Source organism: Theropithecus gelada, chromosome 2 (genome assembly GCF_003255815.1).
Source record: "Theropithecus gelada isolate Dixy chromosome 2, Tgel_1.0, whole genome shotgun sequence".
Classification (NCBI taxonomy): domain Eukaryota; kingdom Metazoa; phylum Chordata; class Mammalia; order Primates; family Cercopithecidae; genus Theropithecus; species Theropithecus gelada.
This window is the reverse complement of record NC_037669.1, coordinates 93,393,931-93,421,403: the sequence shown is the minus strand read 5'-3', so window position 1 is coordinate 93,421,403 and position 27,473 is coordinate 93,393,931. Positions and strand designations below refer to the sequence as shown.

At 57.6% G+C, this 27,473-nt stretch overlaps 2 protein-coding genes across 3 annotated transcripts in view; one reads left to right on the top strand and one right to left on the bottom strand.

The window, feature by feature from the left end:
* MYL3 (myosin light chain 3) overlaps nucleotides 1-5,922 on the bottom strand; it is a 24,563-nt gene extending 18,641 nt beyond the window's left edge. The window contains exon 1 of the mRNA XM_025376180.1: nucleotides 5,827-5,922. The gene's annotated coding sequence lies outside the window, so the exon portion shown is untranslated. The remainder of the gene's footprint in view (nucleotides 1-5,826) is intronic.
* On the top strand, nucleotides 1,315-27,473 carry PTH1R (parathyroid hormone 1 receptor). Of its 2 annotated transcripts, XM_025376177.1 has the most exons (16): nucleotides 1,315-1,412; nucleotides 4,826-4,880; nucleotides 7,248-7,370; nucleotides 17,685-17,787; nucleotides 19,493-19,627; nucleotides 21,580-21,690; nucleotides 21,799-21,917; nucleotides 22,098-22,192; nucleotides 22,384-22,579; nucleotides 23,027-23,180; nucleotides 24,641-24,701; nucleotides 25,028-25,094; nucleotides 25,380-25,474; nucleotides 26,141-26,282; nucleotides 26,365-26,406; nucleotides 26,948-27,473. In XM_025376177.1, exons 3-16 carry the CDS (start codon nucleotides 7,296-7,298, stop codon nucleotides 27,332-27,334), a joined length of 1,782 nt encoding a protein of 593 aa, XP_025231962.1. In that variant the 5' UTR covers nucleotides 1,315-1,412; nucleotides 4,826-4,880; nucleotides 7,248-7,295; the 3' UTR covers nucleotides 27,335-27,473. The 2 variants fall into 2 exon arrangements, with proteins under 2 accessions (XP_025231962.1, XP_025231964.1); XM_025376179.1 differs by lacking the exons at nucleotides 1,315-1,412; nucleotides 4,826-4,880 and adding an exon at nucleotides 6,001-6,018.

Sequence of the window (27,473 nt, the reverse complement as noted above, 5' to 3'; positions counted from 1 at the left end):
GCAATACCCCTTGGAGCAGTGCACTTCAGAGCAGCTGGGGCAGGAGCACCATAAGTGCTGTTTGTCATAGTTTCACTATGTCCTCTGGCCAGTCCATTCTGCTTTTTGGTCCCGTTTCCCCCACCTGGAGACCAGGTATCACCGAGCTCCCTGCCTCCCCGTCTAACTTGTGAAACAAAAAGTACTTTGGAAACTCTAATGAGTGGTACCCTCCCCAGGAGCCTGGAAGACCCAGGGAGGGGGGCCCTAGGAACATGCCCAATGGCTGAGGGTGGTTGGGGCCAGCTGCCTCACATGCAGGGCGCTGGGGGCTACAGCTGGAATGTGCTGAGTGGCAGCTGCCACGTGAATCATTATACCTCATCAGGCTGAGCCTAGGACTTCCAGACACAAACCAGCTCAGACTGGGCTCAGGCAGAAGGGCAGCCTCCAGCCGGGTCACAGGGCTGGGGATGACGCTTCTGGGATCTTGCAGGGTCTCTGCCTCCCTGTCTGCCCACATCTTCATCCTGAGCAACCAGCCCTGGTTCTGAACACAGCTCGTTCTACAGACCCACAGAGAGGTCATCCTGTCCACAGCCCCCTGCCTTTGGGACCTGTGACGGCTTAAGCAGACCCTGGGCCTGGAAGGGCCTGGGAGGCAGATAGAGAGGGCTTCCTGGCTGACTCCTCACCAGGAGCCCACATTCCAGTGGGCAAGGAGTCAGATATGGGGTGACTGTGGGGCTGTAGGGGTCAGGACACGGGCAGGAGTGGAATGACGCCCCCACCCCAATCTCTTCCGTCTAGGAGCCACTGGGTACCCAGTGCTGGCAGATCAGGCCTTCTTGGGCCTCAGTTGTCCTGCCCGTGACACAGGCAAGAACCACCTCCAGCTCCCCTCTGATTTCTCTGGGTGCCTTAAACTTGAGTGAAGTCACTAGTAGGGGCTGTGTTCATACCTCATGGCGGCCTGATATTCCTGAGATGTGGAAAGGACCAGAGGGTCAGACAGAGACACAGAGACTAAGAGAGAGGCGTGGCAGGGCAAGGGGAGGACTACTGAGGCACACACACATGTCTGGCAGCCTGAGTGGGCCCGGTTACCTGGCAGGCAGACCCATGGGTGCTGAGACGAGGGCCCAACCCAGGGCATCTGAACACTGGCATGCTTGGATCTGTCTCTGTTGCCTCCTACTCCTGACTAGGGGTCTGGGACAAAGTCCTGGGCCAGTGTAGGGCTTGGTAAAAAATAATTAATTTTTCTTTTCAAGTGGAAGCTCTGACTCAGGCCTTTTCCTGTCCTCAGCAGCGCTATCCTTGCTTAGGCCTGAGCCACAGAAGCTGCTCAGGGACTATCCATGGCCTCCCCGTGGCCAACTTGAGTCTGTTCTGCAGTTGTAGGCCCGACTTGGAAGGCCCGTGGGCTCCAGGTGAGTGGGGGCCAGGGGAGCCTGGGGGCCTGAGCACAGCTGGGAGGTCGAAGTCTGTGGTTTCCCCGGGGGTGAGGGTGTAAGTACCTGGGCCGGCCGTGCTGTGGGGTAGACAAGACATGCCTGCATGGAGACACATCTGTGGACCTGGTGTTATGACAGCAGAGGGCTTATAACCATCAGGCCAGCAGAGACAGAAAGCCCATACCTCTAGCTCTTTGGGAGTGCTCACTGGCTGGGACAGAGCCTGCTGGCCCCAGGTGCCCCCATCGTCCCTCCCTTCATCTTCCTGAGAAGCAAGAAAGCCGGGCAGCCGTGCTTCTGCTGCAAGGGGAGGGGGCTGCCCGGCCAGCTGCCATGGGAGCCTCCAGCGACTCCGCCGGGTGTCAGGGGGTGTTTATGAGCAGCCAAAATGGCTGTAAAAGTGGCACCTCGCTTCACTTATGGCCTGGTCATCCCCTCCCCTACTGGCCTCTTGCCTCAAAAAGCTTCCAGAGGGGCCTGGAAGCTGAGAGAGGTCTGGGTGGAGGCACAGCTTGGGGTCAGAGTTCAGCCAGGGGCTAGAAATCAGATTGGGATAAGAACTCAGCCTGAGGCTGGGGCTCATTATGGAGATAGAGCTTAGTCTGGGATCAGGGCTAAGCTTGGATGCAGGCTGACTTTGGGGCTAGTGTTGGGATGAAGCAGTGGGGGAATATAAGGACTCAGAAATAGATAGATGTGAGCCATTAGTCCCAGAGAATCCCTGGTCCGGGCAAGGGCAAGGGGTTTTCTGAGGGAGGGAACCAGGCTGCATTGCTCAGAGAGCTGAGCCTCTGCCTTGCTTGTTGGTGTCTGATGCCCACCCTGGCCCCAGGGTCTGTGTACCTTGGCCAGAGCCCTAGTCACAGTGGGATGGCTGCAGCAGAGGCCTGTCAGCCTGGGGCTGCCACACCAGCAGGGGTGGGGCCAGAGTCCGGCCCCTACTGCAGTTCTGAGATCCAGTGACCACCCTGGCTCCTCCTCCTAGGCCCCAGCCTGGGGATTAGAGACAGGGACTCACTCCTACTCCCCACCTCCAGCCAGGCCTTTTCAAACTCCAGTGAAACTAACACTGACCTGACACTAACCAGAAACTGACTAACCAGGCCCCTGGGGCCTGCTTGTCAAAAAGGGCAAGCTGACTCTGCCAGGTGCTTGGGTGCTACCAGTTAATGTGTGACACCCCCACCCTCATGGTGGCACTTTAACCAGAGGCCTGAGGGTGAGAGAGAGGATCTGTGGCCCCACCCACAGCTGTGGAATGTCCAGCAGGGGACTATGGGGTGAGGCACATGAGTTATGGCAAGGGGAATGCCCTTAAGGGGCCCAGCACCCATCAAAGATTCCTCTCTGCAGCCCTCTCCACAGCCCACTCTGGTCCTCCCAAGTACAAATAGTAAGTTTCCAAATCTCAAGTTTTCCCTGGTGTCAGATCTGAAAAGATCTCCTCCCTCAGCCTCTAGTTTTATCTCTCAGTCCTTCCGATCCCTCCATTAATGTTCTTTTCTCATCACCAAGGGGGAAAGCAGGGTGGGAGATCAGTGGTTACAGAACCATAAAACTTAGAGACACAGAAACAGGCATAGGCCAGGTGTGGTGGTTCATGCCTGTAATCCCAGCACTTTGGGAGGCCGAGGCAGGAGGATTGCTTGAGACCAAGAGTTGGAGACCAGCCTAGGCAACAAAGTGAGACCTCGTCTCTACAAAAAAAAAAAAAAAAAAATTTAATTACCCAGGTGTGGTGGCTCATGCCTGTGGTCCCAGCTACATGAGAGGCTGAGGTGGGAGGATTGCTTGAGCCCAGGAGGTCCAAGCTGCTGTGAGCCGTGACCGTGCCACTGTACTCCAGCCTGAGTGACAGAGCAAGATCCTGTCTGGGAAAAAAAAAAAAATGCTGGGTGTGGTGGCTCACGCCTGTAATCTCAACACTTTGGGAGGCCGAGGCAGGTAGATCACTTGAGGCCAGGAGTTTGAAACCAGCCTGGCCAACATGTAGAAACCCCATCTCCACTAAAAATGCAAAAATTAGCCAGGCGTGGTGGTGCACAACTGTAATGCTAGCTACTTGGGAGGCTGAGGCCAAAGAATTGCTTGAACCTGGGAGGTGGAGGTTGCAGTCAGCCAAGATCACACCACTGCACTCCAGCCTGGGCAACAGCTCTGTCTCAAAAAAGAAAAGAAACAGAGGCATAATAAAGCTGAGACCATTAAAATATAACACCGAAGAACCACAAGTGTTCTTTAGGTGCCCATTCTGGCACCTGGGCCTCTGTCCCAAGGAGCCTACATACCATAGGAGGCAGCCCTGAAATCACAACCTCCCTCCCCAGTAATGGAGGATGTGGGCACACAAGGAGGGAGGGAAGTGTCCTTTACACCAGGCAGAGGAGTATGATCCTGGCAGAGGAAGCAGCAAGGACAAAAGCAGGAGAGTGGATATGTGAAGAAGGCCAGGAGTCTAGCAGACAGTTCCTGTCAGGGAGAGTCATTTTTGGAAGAAACTGTCTCAAATAGCACTGCCCTTGAACACCAGAACAAGAAATGAGGGCAGTGGGCACAGAGAAGGGAGGCAGCCATAGAAATGCATGGGGAGGGCCAGGGCTGGTGGCTCACACCTGTAATCCCAGCACTTTGGGAGGCTGAGGCAGGTGGATCACTTGAGGTCAGGGGTTCGTGACCAGCCTGGCCAACATGGTGAAATCCCGTCTCTACCAAGAAATGCAAAAATTAGCCAGGCTGGTGGTGCACACCTGTAGTCCCAGCTACTTGGGAGAATCACTTGAACCTGGGAAGCGGAGGTTGCAGTGAGCAGAGATCATGCCACTGGACTCTAGTCTGGATGACAAAGTGAGACTTTGTTGAAGAAAGAAAGAAGAAAGAAGGAAGAAGGAAGAAGAAGGAGGAGGAGGAGGAGGAAAGAAAAAAAAGAAAGAAAGAAAGAAAGAAAGAAAGAAAGAAAGAAAGAAAGAAAGAAAGAAAGAAGAGGAAGAAAGAGGAAGAAAGAAGAGGAAGAGAGGAAGAAGAAGAGGGAGGAGGAGGAGAAGGAAGAAGAAGAAAGAAGAGGAAGAGGAAGAAGAAGGAGGAGGAGGAAGAAGAAAGAAGAAGAAAGAAGAATACATGGGGAATGCACCTGGGAGTGCAGTCTGGAAGCTGGATGGGCTTGAGTCAGCAGAAGGGTGGCTGCAGCTGGATCCTAGGCCTTAGGGCTTGGGCTTGGCAGATTCGCACTGAGGGTTAGAGGACAGGTTTGCCGGCTCTGAAGAGCTCAATATCCACAGACTGAGTCTGGAGAGCCCCTGGAGCCCATGGGCCAGGACGCTCACCCTCGTGGAAACTAAACAGTAAAGTTAACATTGCACTTGAATCAGCTGGCCAACCTCTCCATTTTGCAGATGAGGAAACAGGTCCAGACAGCCGAAGAGTGGTAGTGTCCAGGACACACAACTGGTAAGCGGGCAAGCACAGGCTGCTGCTTAGCCCAGACTCATTTCCTAGGGCCTCATACATTCGCTTCCTCCGCCATCCTTAAAGCCCTCCGCTCCAGGCATCCCCAGCCCCTCCCTCCGCCTCAGTTTCCCCACCTGGTACCGGGAGGTGGTAGGTTTGGGGTCGAAGGTCCCCTACTCTTAGAGCTCCAGCGTGCCCTCCCCAGCCAAGCACAGAAATCCCTCCCCGTTCAGCCCCAACCCCCGCGGACTCCTCCTTGCCTTCCCCTAGGTCGAGGGTCCCAGGCGGATATGAGCCGGCTGTTAGCTTTCGGGAGTGGGGGTGGAGACGGGGGAGGGAGGTGAAGCCTGAGAGTGGATGTCTGGATTGAGCCCCAGGTCTGGCAGCCTCAAGTCGCCGGGGTTGGGGCCGGGCGAGCTGGAGAGGCCCGGCCAGCAGCTGAATGGGTCGAGACTCGGAGAGCCGGACCCGAAGAGACGCTGGGCAGGGAGGGAGCGGGATGTGTGGCTGCAGACCTGGGCAGGGGTCGGGGCTGGCCTAGGGCCGAGCGGAACGACAGGACTGGGTTGGGACTGAGGGTAGGGGACGAGGCGAGGGTGGGGCTGGAAGTGGGGGAGGGCGGCAGCAGCCAAGCCGGGCTCGGGGCTGGCAGCCGAGCGGCCTCCCCAGGGACCCCGACCCAGCCCGAACTGGAGCCCAGTGGACTGACAGCGTCGCGGCCGGGGGCGCGCGGGGGTACCGGGCAGCCTCCCAGGGGATTCGCCCATGAAGAAAGAGGGCTTGCTTCTCCGCTGAGGGTCTCTATTCGCCAGCGGGGACCTGATGATCGCGGGGCGGGGGGAAAGCCCGTGCTTTCCAAAAGAGAATGAAGCGGCGGCGGCGTCCCAGGTTCCCTGCTCGGGTCTCGATGTCACAGCTGCCCCCGCCCCGTCTCCCCGGCACTCACATCCCGCCGCTGTAAGACCCCGGGCCTCGGCCTCTAGCGCAATGTCCCGGGGCGGGGGGCAGCGGGCTCCTCTCGGCCTCTCCACACTCCCGCGTCGGCGGCGGCGGAGGGGGTGGGGGCGGAGAGGCCCGGGAGGGCGCGGGGGAGGGAAGAGGCGCCCGACTTGGGGGGAGGGGAGCGGCAGACGCCGAGGCGAGGGACGCGCGCGGCGGGCGGTGGCTCCGAGCGGCGGCCGGGCGGGGGGCGCTGGAGGCTAGGCCGGCCAGTGGGGGGGTATCCCGAGAGCTCCATGAAGTCCCCCGGGGGCCGCGGACGGGGCGCTGGCTTGGGGAGGCTGTCGGGGGGGCCCCGACATCCATGGCAAGGCGGGGGCCGCGGCGGCGCGCTCGGAGTAAGTCGGGGCTGGGGACCTGCGCCGAGGGGAAGTGGCCGGAGTCGGGGAGGAGCGACTCCGGGCCTGGCCGGAGCAGCCAGGCTGCTCTGTCTCGGTGTCAGTCGGCGGCGCCTCCTCGGAACCCGGGGGAGTCGCCAGCCCCGCGCCGCTCGGCTCGGTGGCTTTTTTGGAAACTTGCAAATGTTTTCGTGGAGAGAAAAAGGGGAGGGAGGGAGCGAGGGAGTGACCGAAACGGAGCTTGGGGCCGCTGGAAGAACTGAGGCCAAGGCCGGGGGAGCTAGAGACGGACTGACAGACAGGCAGACCGACAGAGCGTCGGGGCCGCTGGCGCGCCCGAGCCGCACAGGCGCAAGCGGGACTCGGGCCGAGGATGGGGAAGCGGTGCGGGAGGCGGCTGCCACTGCTGAGGGGCTGGGGTCTCAGGAGGCCGAGCGGCCGGGGGCTGGCGGCCGGAACACCGAAGGGCTCAGTGTGACTGCAAAGTTGGGATCGCGTCCCCTAGCTGCACGCCCCGCGCGACTCAGAACGCGCCCCCTGCTCGGCCCTGACTCCCTACGGGCGAAAGCCGCGGAGCTAAAAATAACAGTCCTGCGCGCCCCCCGCAGACCGCGACCCCGACCCCTCCCCCGCCCCCTCCCCCCACTGGGCGTGGGGCGAAGCCACAGCTCCCATTTCCCCAAAAGAAAAAAAAAAAAGAAAGAAAAGGCGGCGCGGGAGGGGGGCGGGGGGCGGGCCGGGGGCGGGGGGCCCGGCCATATGGATGTGATTTCTCCGCTCCGAGGCAGACGGGCCGCTCCGCAGCGCTCGGCGCCCGCCCGCCGCCCGCCCGGCCTCCGGCTCTCCCTCCCTCCCTCCTGTCCCTCCCTCCCTCCCTCCTTTGCGCTGCTCGCTCGCTCGCTCGCCCTCAGCGCATGGGCCCCGCGCCGGGCCCCGGGGCCTCGGGCCGCCGGGACGCCGGGGTCCCCTAGGCCGGGGCGTGGGCGGGGCGGCCGGCCTGACGCAGCTCTGCACCCCCTACCACCACCAGGGCCGGCGGCGGCGGCTGCCCCGAGGGACGCGGCCCTAGGCGGTGGCGATGGGGACCGCCCGGATCGCACCCGGCCTGGCGCTCCTGCTCTGCTGCCCCGTGCTCAGCTCCGCGTACGCGCTGGTGAGTCCCCCGCCGCCAACACTCCGGGACAGGCTGCGGGCTTACCCTGGGGTCCGCGGGATAGGTCTAAGGCACGCAGTCTTGAGTTCCCCCAGTAGTTCGAACTTTAAGTGAGAGTCCCCTCTGATCCAGGATCCTAGGTGCCTGCTGTCTCTGGGATGTCTGGACTGTGGGTTCCAGCTGCCTGAAGCCTCCCTATTTCTGAAGCCTCGTTTGGGGTCCCAAATCTGGAAATTTGTGGTTGAGGTTTCCCCATCCTCTGCTTCTGTGAGCACCATGGCTGTTTCTCCCTGGAAGATGACAGTGTGACCCAGCAGAAGGCTGGGCTTTGGCCCTGCTACATACTCCCACAGACTTTGCTTTGGGGACCTCTGTTTTCTGCAAGTTTTGTTGCGGTCCCGGACACGGGGAATGTAGGTCTGAGGTCAGAATCATCCAGGCAGGGGGTAGGATTTAGGGGTCCCCTCCAGCCCTCACACACACACATGCACACATGTCTGGCTTCACCCAGGGTAGAAGCTGTTTCTCCAAGGAGGTGGGTGTGGTGTGGTGTGGCATGGAGCAGCGATGGAGGTCCCTAAAGGAGAGACTGACCTCACAGTGCACCCCTGTAGTAGAAGCACAGCATACCCTGTGGGGAAGTGAGGAGACCCCTGGGAAGACTGTCACTCCCTGAGAGTGGAGACCTAAAAGCAGAATGGTTGGGAAGGCTAGAGGGAGAGGAGAGACAGAGACAAAGCCGGGTGGGGAGGAGAGATTCCCCCCAGCTAGAGGGGTGGACAGACCAAGAACAGCAAAGAAAAATAGGGAGAGACAGGCAAAGGCAGAGAGCTGGAGACGCAGAGTGGGCAGCACCTCCTCCTTCCGGGTCAGGGTCTGGGGGCCACTTTCTCGGAAGGGGGCTGTCCCAGCCCCTCAATCCTATTCCACAGCAACCCCATCCCCTGGGACCAGCCAGTTCCTGAGGAAGCTGTCTGCCTGTGCGCCTAACTTCGAAGCCCCTTCTCCCTGCTCCCCAGTGGGGGCATCTGCCTGCTATAGAGTGCGGCAGTCAGGTAGCCTCCTCCTCCTAACCAGCAGCAGCTCCCTACACAGGGCAGAGTTCCAGGCGGTTCCCAGGAGCCTGGAATTCCTCCACCTTTGCATGATGCCTGTGTAAGCCTGGACTGTCCTTCTCCATGCCTCAGTTGCCCCATCTCTAAAAAGAGGGCCTGGAAGAAACATCTGCCTGCGAATCCCATCATCAGAGGCTCTCCCTTTCTCTGTGGTCCTCAGCACTTCCCACTTACCTGTGCCTACGCCCTCACAATTCTGGCCCCAGCAAAGGCTCCCCACCAAAGACAGTCCCATACAAGGTCTTGTGGATGGGGAAACTGAGGTTCAGAAAAGCTCAACACCCTCTGCAGAGACACTCCAAGTACTGACGAATGCCAGGGGATAGAGCCACCACCACCCCCGCCAGAGTTTGGTGTGACGGTCTGAGGGGTAGACAGGGTGATGGGTGTGGGTGTCCTGAGAGTAAGTCTATGTGTCAGAGCAGGGCTCTGTGGGACTCTGGGCATAGTGTTCATCTGGGTCTGTGTGATTGTGAGTATCTGAGTCCCCGTGTGAGTTCACGGTGAGCTTCAGTGTCTGAAGCTGTGGGTGCATGACTTGGAGGCGCAGTTGTGTGTGTTTGTGTGTGCCTTTGTGAGCGCCTGTGCACCCGGGCCTATTGTTTTCATATGTGTATTTCATAAATGCTTCTGTAGGGCTTTCTACTTGCCATTGTTCTAAGCAATTCACATACATTAGCTAGTCTAATCCTTCCAGTCACTCTTGGAGGAAGGTTATTGTCCCCATTTTTAACTGGTCCGAATCACACAACCACAATGACCGTTATTTATCTCATGCCAACCCAGTGCCAAGCCCTGTACCTCTATGTGTGTATGGAGTATGGGTACCCAGAGCCCCACTGCTCTCCAGGGAAGCTGGGATATACACGGAGAATCTTCCAGGCGTCACCCTGGCCAATGTCTGAGGGTAGAAGGAGAGATGCCGGTGCTCAGTCTGCCTAGGACCTTGTTGGGGCATGTGAGTTCACTGGACACTCCCTGGCTTCGGGGCCAGAAGATTGGGACTGAAGGGCGGGGGCAGCCTACTCACCCATCCAATATGCTATGGGCCTCCTGGACTCATCTGGGGCCAGCAAGAAGCTGGCAGCCTCCCAGCTCCCTCTCCTGAGCCCAAAGGGCTACTGCACCCCTTTAGATCTGCACCTGTGCCCCTCAAGCCCACCAGCCTTACCTCATGGCCAGTCACCAAACCTGTATGCTACCTGCGCAGCTGGTCCCAAGACCAGGCTCGCATCTCCAGTGACCTCACATTTGGGGGCCAAAGAGCATTCCATCGGGAGGACACTGGTTGTGGCCAGACTCAGCTGGTCCATCTTCTGCTGTACAGGAAATAGTTACCTGGGAGCCTGAGGGTCTGGGAGGGTGGAGTTTGGAGGAAGGGATGGACCCACAGATTGTGAGTAGGAGGCAAAGTGTCACTCTTGTCCTTGAGGATGCGTCCTCCTAAGGACGCATGTACACAGGTGGAGGAGAAACTGCAACAAGAGAAGCTGGAGCTCAGCATGGGGCAGGCCTTGAATGTGAAGATGTGACCACCGGGTAGGACTCACAAGAGACTGTGGTGTGGACTGACAGGCTGGGAGTGTGTGGGACCTTTTCCAGCCTGCTCCAGGGGCAGCTTGGCCATGTTGCTTGCTTTTTTGGTTGTTGTTGAGACAGCGTCTCGCTCTGTGGCCCAGGCTGGAGTGCAGTGGTGCAATCTCGGCTCACTGCAAGCTCCGCCTCCCGGGTTCATGCCATTCTCCTGCCTCAGTCTTCTAAGTAGCTGGGATTACAGGCACCTACCACCACGCCCAGCTGGTTTTGTATTTTTAGTAGAGACGGGGTTTCACCGTGTTAGCCAGGATAGTCTTGATCTCCTGACCTCACGATCCGCCCGCCTCAGCCTCCCAAAGTGCTGGGATTACAGGCGTGAGCCACCACGCCCTGCTGGTTGCTTGCTTTTAAAGACAGGAAGAAACCAACATGTACAGAACAGTGGCTGTCCCCAGATTCTAAGCTAGAAACTGTCACAGATTGTTTTCTCATTTCATCCATTCACCCAGTGAGTTCTACGGGAAAGGGCCCTGAGAGTCACACAGTGAGTATGTGGCACAGCAGAATTTGAATCCGGATCTTTAGACCTTTGCACTGAATTCCTTCCTCCAAAGCAGCAGCAGATTTGCTGCTGGCAGGAGATCCTCATGTCTCACTCTGGGTTTTCTCTTTTTCTTTCTTTTTTAAAAATTAAATAATGACCAGGTGCAGTGGCTCACGTGTGTAATCCTAACACTTTGGGAGGCCGAGGCAGGTGGATCACCTGAGGTCAGGAGTTCCAGACCAGCCTGGCCAACATGGTGAAACCCCGTCTCTACTAAGAATACAAAAATCAGCCAGGCGTGGTGGTACATGCCTGTAATCCCAGCTTCTTGGGAGGCTGAGGCAGGAGAATCACTTGAACTCAGGAGGCAGAGATTGTAATGAGCTGAGATCACACTGCTGCACTCCAGCCTGGGCAACAGAGTGAGACTCTGTTAAAAAAAAAAAAAAAAAAAATCCTTTTGTTATTTTGTTATTTTTAGCTTCACAACTGATATATGAATATGTTCTTATAAAAGAGTCAAACAAGTCTGTAATCCCAGCTGCTTGAGAAGCTGAGGAGGGAGAATTGCTTGAGCCCAGAAGTTCAAGGCTGTAATGAGCTGTGATCACGCCACTTCACTCCAGCCTGGGTGACAGAGTGAGCCCCTGTCTCTGAAAAGAAAAAAAGAGAGTCAATCAATAAAAATTAAACAGAAGCCCTCCTTGATCACTCCCAAGCCCCAGTTCCCTTCTAGGGAAAACCATTTTTAGCGGTTTGGGTAGAGGGGCGTTCTCCTTCCTCTTTCGGTGTGTTTCCAAATGGTACCTCTTTGTGTACATATCAAGTAGATAGTTTCGTCATTGTCTATTTGTCTGGTTGGTTGTTTTTAAATAAATGGTATCGGTTTCTAGATAGGGCTCTGCCACATACATATTTTGACGTAAAGGTGTGTCTTAGAGATCTTCATTTCAGTAAACATGAATTTTTTTTAATGCTACATAGTACTCCAAAACCTGGGACTCATTAAGTAGTCCATAGGAATGTACATTTAGATTATTTCTGCATAATTTGTGTGTATGTCTATGTATGCGTGATTCCAGATGGTGGCAGGGAAGCTCCTTGAAATGCCCTCTGGTGTCCCCATGTGACTATTTCCTAATAGGATATTTCTAGATTTTGTCATTGCTGGGTCTGAGAATACACACATTTTTTATTTTAATAGCATGGCCAAATTGCCCTCTGAAAGGCTTGTGCTGCTTTATACTTATACAACACCAAGACCAACCAGGAGGGCCTCTCTCCCCATGCCCACTGTCTCATAGGATGTTAGGAGGATTCTTTGTGTTTCACCTTTGCTTTGATAGGTGAAAAATGGTGTCTCTTGTCATTTTAATTTGTTGATTACCAGTGACTTCTGGGCTTTACAGTGAGAGCTTGCTTGGGGCCATTAACCGTCGTGCTATGGGTTATTTGTCTTTTTCGTATTGATTTGTTGAAGCTTTTTATATCACCTGCCCTTAAACACATTCACCTCAGCTCTTGAAACAGCTTATGGACAGAGCAGTAGGAGGGGGGCCAAGCCCTCCCAGGAACTTGGGTTTTCTTCGGAATGTTTTAATGAGGCGTCAAGTAGCCTCCCCCAGATTCCTGTTGTGGGCCTTCTGGGGACACTCCCTGGTCCAGCCACCACATCAGGAAGGCAGCTATTTCAGAAGGAGAGTCCTCAGGAAAAAGAAAAGGTGGGGCGGGGGTTTTGCAGACCTCTGAAATTGTCTGCAAAATACAGTGTGACTGGGAGAAGGGCGCAAAGTTTTGCTCAGGTTTGCAGAAACATCAGAGACCTTCAAACCCTTAAAAGCCCCAACTCTGGGGCCAGTCTTATGCCCGAGGTGAGACCTAGTGGGATCCCATTCTGCTGAGCAGCCGATGGCTTAGATTAGGCCATACTGTTCTTTTGGGCCTTGATTCCTCAGCCCAGGTAGGGGCTGTTTGTGAAGATCCACCAGGTCCTAGCAGCCAACTCTGCTATCCCAGGCTCCATCCCACTGCCTGCCCCGAAGGCGGCCACGCTGGCTGGCTGGGATGAGAGGCGTCATAGTGCCTCTTCCCCCCCAGCCCCTCCCAGCCCCAAACACAGGCAGCCTGTTCAGGAAGGCCTGGCGAAGGGGAGGAAAAGTCAGCACTTGTCAGCGGTGGTGGGGCAGGACGAGGAGCCTGCTCAGGCCAGCCGGACAGAGAGAGGGCAGCAGGGGTGGGGGAGCAGTCCCAGCCAGCTGGCACAGGAGACATCCAGGGGTGCCAGCATGGGTCCCAGTAGTAGAACCTGGAGGAGGGCTGTAGGAAGGCCAGGAGGTCACGAAGGGGTCTCCTGTTAGCCAGGGTTTTCTCCTTCTGGCTCTGCTGGAGGCATCAACGGCCTCATTCCCAACATCAGAGCCCAATTGTCCTCTACCCAGTTACAGCTGGGGACAAGCTGCCATCACCGGCATCACCGTCACCTTTATGTCTACCCACCTCCGCTCCTGAATCGGCTTTGGGGAAGCTGCCCTAGGAGGTCTGCAAAGGGAGACTTGCTTAATGCAGCAGCTAAAATCCAGGATTGTGGAAAGATGATACCGTGGCTGGTGCCAGGGTACCCGTGTGGCTGGGCATTTCCTCCTCTCTTTCCCTTCTTCCAGGGCTGCTGCTTCAGTGTCAAGCAGATCTTAGCTCCATCCCTGGCCCTCCTCTTTCCGTGACTCTTGGCCTGTGTCCCTGTCTGTAAGATGGGGATGTGGTAGAAGGTGCAGGAGGCATGTGTTTTAAAGCTCCTTGCTGACCATGGGGAGGATGTGCTGTAGTGGTGGGTATTGGAGCCAAGCACCGTGATGGCTGGGTTGGGGGAGTCAAGTCAGCCTTCATCAGGACCATAGGAAGAGTGTTGGGGGGATATGGGACACCTGGTGCAGGGCTGAGTGGCCCATAAGTGGTGGTATGAACTAAGTAACCCCTGGCCACAGCCCAGCCCCAGACCCCCAGTCCTTACCCCTGAGACCCAAGATGTGCAGATCCGCTGGATCTAAGGGGATGCAAGCCTAAGTCGTCTGCACCCTGGCGCTGGGCCAAGAAGACAGGAACTCTTCAAGGGGGAGAGGGGGGGAGGGGCGGGGAGAAGGGAGTAGCAGACAAGGGGGCATGCCAGGCTGAGACGAGTTACAGCTGTCAGCATTTCCCCTTCATCCCCAGGAGATAAGGCCTCCTCAGCCAGGGCAGAGGCAGAAGAGGGGGTCCTTTTTCCTCCTAAGCTCAAGCGTGGGGGCTCTGGCAGTAACCTGGAATCCTAATGTAAGTCCAGAGTGGTTTCAGAAATGCAAGGAGCCATTGGGATATGCGTCCATCCCAAAAGCTTGCCAGGAACACCTTATCTGGCAGGTCCTCCTGTGGTCCCTGCCTCTAGTCCTCCCTGGGGCTCCATCTCCCATCTGCCCCTCACCATGGGGATGAGATAATCTCCCCCAGTCCCTGGCCTGGCTGGGAGCACCCATGTCACCAGGCAGCAGGGGTGCACATGGCGGGGGTGTGACTTGCTGCTGCTGCTGCTCACAGTATCAACAATAGCAACCCGCTTTTCCTGAGCTTCACCCCTGCACAGGCTTGTTGTGAAGTGCTTCATTTAATCTTCACAACAGCCTTTTTTTTTTTTTTTTTTTTTTGAAACGGAATTTCACTCTTGCTGCCCAGGCTGGAGTGCAATGGCACAATCTCGGCTCACCAGAACCTCCACCTCCCGGGTTTGAGCAATTCTGCTGCCTCAACCTCCCGAGAAGGTGGGATTACAGGCATGCACCACCACGCCCGGCTAATTTTGTATTTTTCAGTAGAGACGAGGTTTCTCCATGTTGGTCAGGCTCGTCTCAAACTCCCGACCTCAGGTGATCCGCCTGGTTTGGCCTCCCAAAGTGCTGGGATTACAGGTGTGAGCCATCACACTCGGCCAACAACAGCCCTATTATTACCCTGATTTTACAGGAAAACTGAGGCACACCGGTTAAGCAACTTTCTCAGACACGAAGCCAGTCAAGGGTGGAGGTGGGATTCACACTCTGGGGCTGGTGGCAGAATCTCCTTGAAGAGGAGGGCACAGCTGGAGAGAGGAGTGAACAGGAGTGGGGGCATTCCAGGCATGGAGCTGTGAGCTAAGGTTTGGAGGGGTAATGCACTTGGTGTGGGGTTGTCCTCCTCTTCTTGGGAAAGTGCTTCCTTAACTTTAACATGAGTTATTCTTGTTGCAATGGCTGTGCTAACAGAGAAATAGGTCCTAAAGTTCAGGGAGGCCAGAGGTGGGGCCACCACTCCTATGGATGAATGAAGGAGTGTGGGAGCCATGCGTGCTGGAAGCACATATCTTTCCCTCTCCTGAACATCCCAACTCCAGACAAAGGGGTGTGCCTCCTCCTGGCCATGGAGAAGGTAAAGCCAACAGCAGGAGGTAGAGGCTAAGCCAATTCATTGAGCCAGTGAGGGGTGTGTTGGTCAGGTTTCAGCAGTCAGTCTGCCAAATGGCCACGCAGTTTTCAAGCCATGACTACCTGCCTGTAGTCTAGGCCATCAGGGGTGACCCCCAGTCATATCAGTAGGCTGCTTTGTCTGTTGGGAGGCCCGGTGAGTCAGCGAGCGTCTAGGGATGGGTGGGAGCCTCCATCAGTCACTCCAGAGCTCTCCATCAGCTAGAGAAAATACAGCATAATGGGTTTGTCTTGAGAGGGGTGGAGGTGTCAGAAGGAGGAGGATAGTGGGGAGGGGGTAAGACAACAAGATGGCAGAGGCAGTGTAGATGGTAGTTATTGGGCAGGTGGTAGTATTGGTGATGGTGCTAATGTTGCCTTGGTGATGCTGGAGGTGGTGGCAGTGGTGCTGGTGATGTACCAGTGGTGATGGTGCGGATAGTGGTGATGGTGGTTATATTGATGGTTACAGTAGTGCTCATGGTGGTAACGGTGATGCCAGTGGTGGTGGTAGTAGTATACTGGGAGGGACTGGTGATGCTGGTGTTGGTGTTATTGACAGTAATGATGGTTATTGATGGAGGTACCAGTAGCAACGATGGAAATGGTAGTGAATGGGTGCTGTAAATGGAGTGGGGTGGGCAGGGATCAGCCCCCTCAGCAGCATGGATCCCCCATGTAAGAGGCACAGGGAGAGCTTCAGGTTAGTCTTGGAGGCCCCTGGATCCTGGCAAGTCCAAGTTGTTCTCCCTTAAGCCATCCAGTCATTCTGTGTCTACCTCTACCCCAGCCGGCTCAGCCATAGCTGTGGAAGCAAAGGGACTAGGAAAGAGGAGCTTAGGCCAGCCAGCCGACACGTGGGGATCTGCTCCAGCCTTTCCTGGGGTCCACAGCAGTGGTCCAGCCGAGATCTCAGGGTCCACCTCAGCCCCCCAGAGACACCAGAAGCACGGGCCACCCACAGACTCAAAGGCTAAGGAGCTGCCGCCTCACTCACAGACACGCACACGCCGCCCTATGCCCAGAAATACATGTGCACGTGCAAGCTCACAAACACGTCCGGCTTGCGCCCCACACTGAAGTGCTGGACAGTCTCCACGTGAGAACGCACACGGACGGGAACACACAAATGCACGCGCCGGCCACTCGGGGATGCGCCGCCACTTGCGCGCGCACGCAGAGGGACGCGCACGCGGCTCCGCTAAGTGGAACCAGCAGAACCCGAGGCCGGCCGAGCCAATTGGAGACTCCTTGGCCCTGGAAGCCATCGCTGCTGCCGCCAAGAGACGCGGTCAATTAACTTCTCCCTGCAGCCAGGCTCCCTGACCTGGCCCGCCCCATCCCCGACCCGCCTCCTTCCTCCCCTGCCTCCTCTGGGTCCTCCCGCCCTGCACAGCTACGCTTGAACTGCAGGGCCCCGGCCCCGCCACGGCGCATCTGAAGAATGAGGCTCTGCCCCGGAGCTGAGGAGACGTAGCCTTTTGGGAGAGGGGTGGAGGGGGTCATCTCAGGGGACATACCCCTGCCCAGGGGTCGGAGGAAACACGGCCCTGAATTAAGAGGGATGGGGCTGAGGGCTTGACAGCTCCGCCCTGGGGAGGTATCAGAGACCGCCTTAACCTCTGCGGGTCACACTCACGGGATGGCTGGGCTGGGCACACGAAGCTGTTCCCGGGGCGGGATGCTGCCTTTACCCCGACTCCTTTTCTCCTAAGTCAGAGGATAGAGGCTCAGACCCCTCAGCAGCCACCTGCTCAGGGGTGAGCCTCCTCCCGCATATTTCATTTCCTTTCTTATAATGAGGCCAGTGAGTCCCTGTGGGTGACAGCCAGGGCCCAGGGTGTGCAGGCTGGAGGGAAGGGAAAGGACATTCCAGGCAGAGAATAGCAGGAGTGAGGGCCTGAGTGGCATCAGAACTCCGGAGTCGGCTTGGATGGAGGGAGCTCCCAGATAAGCAGTGGAATGAGAGGGACTCCCACCCACAGCCAGCACCAGAGTGCCCAGCCGAACCCAGGCCGCGTGCCAGCAGTTCCTCTATCCTTTCTCTCTTTCTCTCTCTCTCTCTCTCTCTCTCTCTTTCTCTGTCTCTGGATTGTAAGGAGGGGAGGCTTTGAGGCACTCACCATTCACTGGGGACAGCATTGACTGGGGATCTGGGCCAAGATGGAAACTGGTGACTCCCAAGGCCCCCCAGGGTGCCAGTACTTGAAGGACTCCAGGCTGGGTTTGTCTGCCCAGAGTTCACCACTCCTTATCCACCCCTCGCCCCCGACTCACGTCCCCAGCAGGCAGCCGGGATCCTATGTGGATCCATCCTGGGACATTCCATTCCAGTCCCACGTACCCCTGGGGAAAGGACTGGACAGAGAGTATCAGTGACTGCAGCCTACAGAGTTACTGGTGGGCAGGCAGGAAACAGCCCTCCCCCCTTTTTCCGTTCAATCAGGCAGGCCCTACCGGTCAGAGCCACAGCTTCCCATCTGTAAGGTGCAAGCTCCATAGAGCAGATTCTCCACACTCAGGGGAAATCCCACCTTCCCTCTAGAGTCAGGGCCTTTTGAAAGGGGGTAATCCCTCTGGGAAATTGGGATGTCTCTGGGACCTGCTGCTGTGCCAGAAAGTCCTGCCTGTGGTCTGACCTTCGGCTTGGCAGGTGGATGCAGATGACGTCATGACTAAAGAAGAACAGATCTTCCTGCTGCACCGTGCTCAGGCCCAGTGTGAAAAACGGCTCAAGGAGGTCCTGCAGAGGCCAGGTGGGGGTCAAAGGAAGAGGGTCTGGGGATGAGGCCAGGTGAGGGAGGGGCCAGTCGAGGGGGGGACCCAGGATACAGAGCCAGGTGAAGGCTCTCTGTGGGGGTGGACTCAGGTAAAGGGCGCCAGGCCGAAGTGAGGACTGAAGTGGGGTGTGTGGTGCAAGAGTGGAGTCAGCAGGCTCGGGCATCCTTGGCTTGTCCTAAGTCTTGAGCTCAGGTCCCTGTGTTGCCCACCACCAGCGCTCAAACTGATGACTGTCGGGTTAATCTCATCAACTGAAGAGGCCCAGACCCCAACTGACTGAAGGAGAGGAGCAGCTTCCTCGCCTGACAAGTTCTTAGGGTTCTGCAGGGGTTGAGGCTGGTGCACACCCAGAACACAAGCACACAATGACACACACACTCTGTGGCACACAGATTTTGCTCACATTCACAGAGACTCACATGGTCTCTGCAGTCACAGCCCCACCGATGCCAGCCCCAACAGTGGCTCCCAGTCACATCGAGATCTGGGGGGTCAGGTGGGCCTCCTCACTCTGGGTCCTGAACCCAGCCCCTCTTCTTAGTTGTGAAAGCCTGGAGGGAGCCTCTCTTTGCCCCTCACCATCCACCATGGAGCCTCTCTCTTCCTGCTCTACCAGATCCTGCTACCCACATCCCCACACTGAGGCCTGAGGGTGGAGGCAGGAAAATGAACACAGTCATTCTCATCCCAGTCCAGGCTGCCTGGACTCAGCTTCCCATCATTGCCACAGACCCGACATGTGAGGGCCAGTGGGGCCTAGCTTGGGCGGTGGCTGAAGGAATACAAGTCAGAAAATGAGGAAGACTTTGTGGCTAGGAAGAAAGACCTCTCCAGCCTGGGCAACATAGTGAGATCCCATCTCTACAAAAAAAATTAAAAATTAGCCAGGTGTGGTGGTGCACACCTGTAGTCCCAGCTATAGGGGAGGCTGAGATGGGAGGATCACTTGAGCACAGGAGTTTGAGGCTGCAGTAATTCGTGATCATGTCACTGTACTCCAGGCTGGGTGACAGAGGGAGACCTTGTCAAAAAAAAAAAAAAAAAAAATGACCTCCAGCATCTCTCCAATGAGAAGAGAGGCCAGGCTCCATCTCAGATGAGGCATCTCCAGGGCCACTGTGGAAGCTGTGAACCACATACTTGAGGGTCCAGGGCAGGGGATAGGGTGGCCTTCTCTGTTCACTCTTGACTGTACCACCTTGCTCTTGTCTTCTCACCACCAGCTTCTTTACCTGCACAGCACTCAGGCCAGACTTCATTTTCGCCATGTAACCTGTCCATTGACATCTCCACCCACTCTGTCTGCTTTCAGCGTGCGCCCCCTGGTGGGGCCTTCACTGCTGCGTGGCCTTGGCCCCCACTCCTGACTCCTGGGTGGGAGGATACTGCCTCTGTTCTGTCTTGCCCATGTTTAGTGCTCACCCCACTAGCTGATCCTGCACTCCCATTCCAACCCTGGGGGACAATCTCCACCTCCTCTTATTACTTCACCTGGCAAGCACTTTACACTTTGTTAAACACCTCCTCACCCATCGTCTCAGATCTCCCAACAGCCTGGGTGTCAGCAGGGCAGGAGACAACCCCCCCATTGTACAAAGGGGGAGTCTAAGGCTGAAGAGTACCCCGGGTCTCCTGTTGTAGCACAGCTGACAGCCACCATTACCACCCTGGTTTCTCCAGCCAACATAATGGAATCAGACAAGGGATGGACATCTACATCTACATCAGGGAAGCCCAGGAAAGATAAGCCATCTGGGAAGCTCTACCCTGAGTCTGAGGAGGACAAGGAGGCACCCACTGGCAGCAGGTACCGAGGTATGTCTCTGCTTCCATGCATCCAGCTGGCATGGGCTTGGATCTGCCCACCCCCACTGCACTGTCCCTGTCATGTGAGCACATGCTTCTTGGCTCTTATAGAAAGCAAAAGGCAAGGGGCTGGGAGAAGACAGAGTCTAGTGGGAAGGAAGGGGAGCTGAATGGCTCAGGCCTCAGAGAGAGATGAACAGAGAACTTGCCAGCACCACGCCAAGAGTGGACCCAGGGTTATGGCCCCACCCATGGAGAGAGAGATGACAGAGAACCCTGGGGGACAGAGGGGCAGGGAGAGATACACAAAGACAGAGAGAATGGCACATAGAGAAAGACAGGGAGAGGCATGGAGACAGAGATCAACGGAAAGGCAGGGAGAGACAGTCATAGAGACAGAGGGGACCACGAGGCACACACTGAAGTCTAGGGCTCAGTGTGTCAGAGGAGGTACACGGGGACACATAGTGGGGAAGGCCACAGAAATAGAACAGGAGAGGAGGGCAGTGGCAGAGGGTGGGGCCAGAGGCAGTGGGACAAGTCGGGGAGAAGAGAAGGGAGGGAAGCAGATGAGGAGAGGCAGACACAGAGCCCAGGCTTTGGCCACAGGGCCAGTTTGAACCGGCCGGGTGGGCAGTGGATTCCAGATGGGCCACATCTGGGAGGCTGTGGTCACCCTGTGGCTCCCTGGGGACCAGAGGGAATTGTGGGCCTGGCTGGGTGGGGCTGGGAATATGGCGCCCAGGACAGAGAGCCTTTCACCAAGCCAGGGCGGGTCCAGCCATTGAGGCAGCCTTCCAGGGTGGCTGGAGAGTCCTGTGGTTGGAGCCCTACAGAGAGAGAGAAGGGGGCTGTAAGCTGGGAGTGGAATGTGGAAGATCCAGAGGCTGGGGAACCTCCAAGATCACTTAGCCTCCCCGCAGTGAGGCTGGGTCTCCAAAGTGGGATGCCACCCTACTTTGAATCCCACCATTAGCACTGAGATTTGGGGAATCGTATCTCCCCCAGCGGTGGCCGTGGGAGTCTCACAGCAGGTACTCAGGGCAGGCATTGGGTGGTGGTAGAAGCGTGGACCGATGTGGTTAATCCCAACTTCCCAATGAGGAAATGGAAATAGAAAGACCGGGGACACCTGAGTGAGGTCAGCAGCAACTTGGAGTCCAGCTGGCACTAAAAACCAGACCTCCTGCCTCCTGTCCATGGTCCCAGGGGAAGGGGCACACAGGGAGCCTCCCAGCTGAGGGAGAGTTAATCTGGGTACTTGCTCTTCTTCAAGGACACCTGGAAGGTGGTTCCAAGAGCAGAGAGAAAGGCGAGAGGCCTGGCCTGGGGTTGAGTACTTGAAGAGGACAGGGCCCTGTGTTGTATGAGCTTGGCAACTTGCCTACCTCTCTTGGCCTCTGTCAGCCCATCTGGAAAATGGGGCCAGTGCCAGTACCTGTATCTCAGAGGCCATAGTAAATTCTATGAGGCCAGTTGGGTGCAGGGCACAGAAATATATTTTCTCCAGAATGCTCCAAAGCCTGAATTTTTCTGCCTGGGGCACACCTGTCCCTGCAGGAACCAACAACCACTCATGGGCCAGGCATGGTGGCTCACATCTGTAATCCCAGCACTTTGGGAGGCCTAGGTGGGTGGATCACCTGAGGTCAGGAGTTTGAGACTAGCCTGACCAAGATGGAGAAACCCCATTTCTACTAAAAATACAAAATTAGCCAGGTGGCGCACGCCTGTAATCCCAGCCACTCGGGAGGCTGAGGCAGGAGAATTGCTTGAATCCAGGAGGCGGAGGTTGCGATGAGCCGAGATCATGCCATTGCTCTCCAGCCTGAGCAACAAGAGCGAAACTCTGTCTAAAAAAAAAAAAATACACACACACAGACGTATTCATCCTTCTGGGTCACTAACCATGGCTTTGACTCTCCCTTGGTATCCCCTACCCTGTCTGTCTCTGGGCACAGGGCGCCCCTGCCTGCCTGAATGGGACCACATTCTGTGCTGGCCGCTGGGGGCACCAGGTGAGGTGGTGGCTGTGCCCTGTCCGGACTACATTTATGACTTCAATCACAAAGGTGAGGCCTGCTGGAAGGGGTGGGGATCAGAGGGAGGCTGAGACTTGGAGCTAGGGGTTCAGTGCCTCCAGACCTCCCTGCCTGCCCTGACCTCCCATGAACCTGCAGGCCATGCCTACCGACGCTGTGACCGCAATGGCAGCTGGGAGCTGGTGCCTGGGCACAACAGGACGTGGGCCAACTACAGCGAGTGTGTCAAATTTCTCACCAATGAGACTCGTGAACGGGTGCGAGCCTTTCTCCTCCCCAACGTGACCGGGATAAATTCACTCCCACCCCACGGGTGACCCCTGACCCAGCCCTGACTCCTAACCCTGACTCCTCCAGCAACCTTACCCTGGCCTCTTGCTCTTACCCTGATGCTAACCCTGGGTCCCAGGGATCTGACTGTGTCTCCCCCCGCACAGGAGGTGTTTGACCGCCTGGGCATGATCTACACCGTGGGCTACTCCGTGTCCCTGGCGTCCCTCACAGTAGCTGTGCTCATCCTGGCCTACTTTAGGTGGGCGGGGCGAGAGGCCTTGGGACATCTTGGAGGAGGGGGTGGTGGCCGAGGTCTGATGCAACTCCTTCCCTGCACCCATCACCCCCGGCGGGTGTCCCTACCTACCGCACACAGCCCAGCTTCCTGCCCATGCCCACCTGCCGTGCGTCCCCGTGCCCCCACCCACGGTGATGTCGCGCGCCCCGCAGGCGGCTGCACTGCACGCGCAACTACATTCACATGCACCTGTTCCTGTCCTTCATGCTGCGCGCTGTGAGCATCTTCGTCAAGGACGCGGTGCTCTACTCTGGCGCCACGCTCGATGAGGCTGAGCGCCTCACCGAGGAGGAGCTGCGCACCATCGCCCAGGCGCCCCTGCCGCCTGCCACCGCCGCTGCCGGCTACGTGAGTGCCCCTCCGCCCGCCAGCTCCCAGTGCCGCCACTGGCCTCTGGCCTCTTGGGGTCCCGCCCCGCCCCCTCCTCCAGCCCAGCCCTCGCCCTGCCTGCCTCCTGCCAGCCCCACTAGCTTCAGCCACTGAAACCTGTCTCACAGGGTCCCTTGCAACCCTCAGCTCTGCCGCCAACCCTGCTGCCAAGGGCTCAGGGTCCCACATGCCCCGTGCTGCCATCAAGGCTCCTGCCTCAACCCAGTACCCCCCAGCCACTCTACCTCTTCACTTTGCCTCCTGCCCCTGACACCACACCCCACTGAGAGAGCCCCCAAGCGGAGCCTGCCCCTTCCTGGCCTGTTTGGCCTGCACCACTTGTCCCCTCCCGCCGCCCCAGCCCCCCAGCCCAGCCCTGACTTCTGGGAGGCAGGCCCTGCCCTCTAACACCAGCTGGTCTCTTAGGCGGGCTGCAGGGTGGCCGTGACCTTCTTCCTTTACTTCCTGGCCACCAACTACTACTGGATTCTGGTGGAGGGGCTGTACCTGCACAGCCTCATCTTCATGGCCTTCTTCTCAGAGAAGAAGTACCTGTGGGGCTTCACAGTCTTCGGCTGGGGTACGCGGGCACAGCGGGTAGTGAGGCGCCGGCAGGGGTGGGATCATGGGCGATGGAGAGGGCAGCCCCACACAGCACATCCCGCCCCAAGTGGAACAGCAGGAGAGAGGCCTGCCGCCCTGTGATCCTGACCCCATTCCAGGCTTGGAACAGTAGGGCTTGGCCTGGGATCAGGTTCACCTGGGGTTAGATTCACCTGAATTGAGGCTCAGCCTAAGGACAGGGGAAGGAGGGACCATCAGGCCAAGATTCAACTCAGGATCAGAGTAGGATACCGGGTCAGAGGTCAGCCTGGGGCTGGAACTGGGGTCTGCCCACACCATTGCCAGCCTCAGCAGGCCTGCGGGGTCCATGGCCCAGAGCCGTGGGCCCAGCACCTCAGCATCACCTGGGCTTCACAGCCTCTCTGCAGAATGGGTTGCTGGAGCCGTGCACTCCTCCCAACCCCCTACAGGCTCTGGGATCCAGTTACCGATAATTGTCCATTATTGTTGGCAGCTGCAGAGCTTGGCTGGGCTCCGGGACAACTGGCCAGACTGCAGAGGGGTGGGCCGGGTGGCTGGAGCCCTCTCCGCAGTCAACACCCAGAGGCCTGCAGGTCAACAGCCACCACCTCCCTGACCCTCGACTTACATCCTGACCCTGACCTCACCATGACAAGCCCCATAGTTGGGGAGACCTGAGCTGGTCCCAGGAACTGATGCAGGCTCTGGGGTTAGGAAGTGTCCTAGTGGGCTGGCAACATGCAGATTGGGAGTGCGTAGGATCCTGGGGCACAGGAATGTCACAGCTCTTTTCTTACCCTAAATCCAGGTCATACCCTATCCCTCCAAGGGTGGACCAGGCCTAGAGTCAACTTGGTGGTGTGCAGTTGGGGAGGACCTGGGGCTCCCTTCCCAGAGGCACAGCTCACCCAAAGATGCCATGTGCCCCTTGAGCTGGCACAGGCCAGGACATACCAACACACCGAGGCTTCCCTGTGGCCTCTGCTTGGGACAAAAACCTCTCACCCCATCCAGTCTCATCCATGAGGGCTGGAACCTTTCAAACCAGGTTGTGGGAGTGCTGTGCTGGGGCAAAAAAAAAAATGCGGAAAATAGGCTCCCGCCCCATGGGAGCTGCAAGTCCAAAGCAGTGCCCTCTGCAGAGGAAATGGACAGGACTTGGATCAGTTAGTGATACCTTATTATTATATTATACCTTGTACCCCATATATGTGCATGTGACATGGAGCCAAGATGGGGGCAGAGGCTGAGCTGGGTTTTGAGGGCTGGAGCCCTAAGGGGAGGCTGTTAGGGCACTACATGGCAGAGTGTGGCTCTGTCACCAAGTGGCCCAAGTGCCCAGGGTCAGGGGCTCAGGGCAATGGTGGGGTAAGCTGGGGGTCATCAAGGATGAGGGGGGATGACCTTGTGGACAGTAGCCACAGCCCCGCACACTGTCCCCCTCTGTGCCCGCAGGTCTGCCCGCTGTCTTCGTGGCTGTGTGGGTCAGTGTCAGAGCTACCCTGGCCAACACCGGGTAGGTCCAGGTGGAGAAGGGGCCCAGGCAAGAAGCACCCCTGGGTCCCTTTTCTTCCAGGCAGCATGTGAGAGGGCGTCCTGTACCCTGGCCTCCAATGGCCCAGCCTCAGGAGTTCTCAGTCTAGCCTCCAGCCAGGAGCACCCTCAGGGTCACAGGCGGCTAGTTACAAAGATGCCTGTGAGGGTGGCCTGAGGCCTGGCCACACCCAACCCCCCTGCCCTGTGTCCTCAACAGCTAATGTCACCAGACCAAATCTGGGCCTCTGTGGGCAGTCTTAGGATGGGAACAGGAGGGCTGGGAGCTAATGCCTCAACCTCCCCCAGGTGCTGGGACTTGAGCTCCGGGAACAAAAAGTGGATCATCCAGGTGCCCATCCTGGCCTCCATTGTGGTGAGCATGGGTGGGCTGCTGGCCACAGGGGAGGGTGGGATGTGTGCCTGGGCCCCCTGGAACCAGCCCCTGACAGGGACCTAGGAGGCTTCCCTAGACCCCAGTGTCAGAGCCACAGAGGCCGGAGGACCAGCTGATCCACACTCCAGCCCAGAAAGGAAAACCAAGGGCCCAAGGAGCCACCCAGAGACGCAGTGACAGAGCAGAACCTATGGCCGTGGCTGCCAGGCCTTGCCCCGCCCCGCTAGGGTGCAGCCTCCAGACGCAGCCCCCTCACTCCCACAGCTCAACTTCATCCTCTTCATCAATATCGTCCGAGTGCTCGCCACCAAGCTGCGGGAGACCAACGCTGGCCGGTGTGACACGCGGCAGCAGTACCGGTGAGCCCACCATGCCTGCCATGCGCTGGCTCCTCAGGGGTCCCTGAGTCCTGGCACCATGTACCCCAGGAAAGACAGTGGCCCCACGAACGAGCCTGGGGCAAGGGAAAGGACCCAGCGTCTGACTCCCTGGCTGTCCTCACCCACCTGGCCTGCCCAGCAGTGATGGGAGGCCCTAGGGGCACCCCAAAGCCAGCCTGCCCACTTGTATGAGGCCCTGCACTAGAGCTGGAGTCTGTGAGGGTGGGACAAACTTGAACCTCTCCTCAAAGAGTTGGTTGCAGGGAGTCTGAGGAACAGGTAGGCGGTAGGTGGCCCCAGGAAGGCTGCAGCTCAACTGAAACCTGAGGAGTGGACTGTGGGATAGTGAGGTTCGACCTTGGAGGGGAGTGCTTGCCAGCTGAGGGCTCCACAGGTGCGAAGGGCCCAGGGACAGGGGGACTGTCATTTGAAGTCCGCTCCGAGACACCGCTGAGAACCAAGGGGCCCTATTAGCACTTGGCCTGGACGGCAGCCATGCAGGTGAACTGGGTTGTCCTCCTGTGGTGACTTGAGCCCTGGGTCCCTTTGAGCTTCCGGAGCCTGGGGCTGGCAGGGTGGGGGGTGGCACGATGCTTGCTGAAGGGGAAGTAGCTTGGCCCTGACTTACCTGCCCCGCTGGCCCAGGAAGCTGCTCAAATCCACACTGGTGCTCATGCCCCTCTTTGGCGTCCACTACATCGTCTTCATGGCCACACCATACACCGAGGTCTCAGGGACGCTCTGGCAAGTCCAGATGCACTATGAGATGCTCTTCAACTCCTTCCAGGTGCGCAATGCTGGCCCTGGCCTGGCTGAGGGTGGGAAGGGTTCCGGGGACAGGCCCTGATTCCAGACACCCCTCTTCACAGGGATTTTTTGTCGCCATCATATACTGTTTCTGCAATGGCGAGGTAAGCAGGAGACAGTGTTGGCGCAGGGCACGGTGGGGCAGATACCCCAGAGGCTTCCTCAGGCTCATTTCTCCATTCTTCCACCGAGTTACTTCTTTGTTCCTCCAAGAACACCCCTGAGGACATGCTGAAAGCAGAGAAGTCTTTCCAGGTGATGCAGGCTCAGGATGTGCTAGGATCTGGGGACTCTTCGGTCACCAGATACTTGGCATAGCCAAGTGCCTTCCCAGCCCCATCGCTGAATTCTCTGACCCAGATTGGAGGACTCAGCCACCTTTGGGGCAATTTGAACCTTGTAGATTCTGGGTGTGTCAGTTGCCTGCAGCCAAACACCCTGTTCTGAGGATGCGATGTAGATTCTGGGTGTGTCAGTTGCCTGCAACCAAGCACCCCGTTGTGAGGATGGGATTTCACTTGGCCTTGGAGTTTCCCAGGAGCCCCCTATTCCTGTTTTCATTCTGTGCTGGGTGTCCAGGGGCAGGGATGGGGCATCGCTGGGGTTGGGAGATACACCTGACTGCCTCACCCCTACTGCCCCAAGGTACAAGCTGAGATCAAGAAATCTTGGAGCCGCTGGACACTGGCACTGGACTTCAAGCGCAAGGCACGCAGCGGGAGCAGCAGCTATAGCTATGGCCCCATGGTGTCCCACACAAGTGTGACCAACGTCGGCCCCCGTGTGGGACTCGGCCTGCCCCTCAGCCCCCGCCTACTGCCCACTGCCACCACCAATGGCCACCCTCAGCTGCCTGGCCATGCCAAGCCAGGGGCCCCAGCCCTGGAGACCCTCGAGACCACACCACCTGCCGTGGCTGCTCCCAAGGACGATGGGTTCCTCAACGGCTCCTGCTCGGGCCTGGACGAGGAGGCCTCTGGGCCTGAGCGGCCACCCGCCCTGCTACAGGAAGAGTGGGAGACAGTCATGTGACCAGGCGCTGGGGGCTGGACCTGCTGACATGGTAGATGGACAGATGGACCAAAGATGGGTGGTTGAATGGTTGCCCACTCAGAGCTGGGGCCAAGAGGAAAAACAGGGGAAAAAAAAAAAAAAAAAAAAGGAAAAGGAA

Bases quoted from the DNA above. Each gene is read 5' to 3' on its own strand.
- PTH1R (XM_025376177.1), top strand. From the start codon at position 7,296: ATGGGGACCGCCCGGATCGCACCCGGCCTGGCGCTCCTGCTCTGCTGC. The intron at 17,788-19,492 runs GTGGGGGTCAAA...TGGTTTCTCCAG, and splicing joins GGAGGTCCTGCAGAGGCCAG to CCAACATAATGGAATCAGAC. The intron at 25,475-26,140 runs GTGAGCCCACCA...CCGCTGGCCCAG, and splicing joins GACACGCGGCAGCAGTACCG to GAAGCTGCTCAAATCCACAC.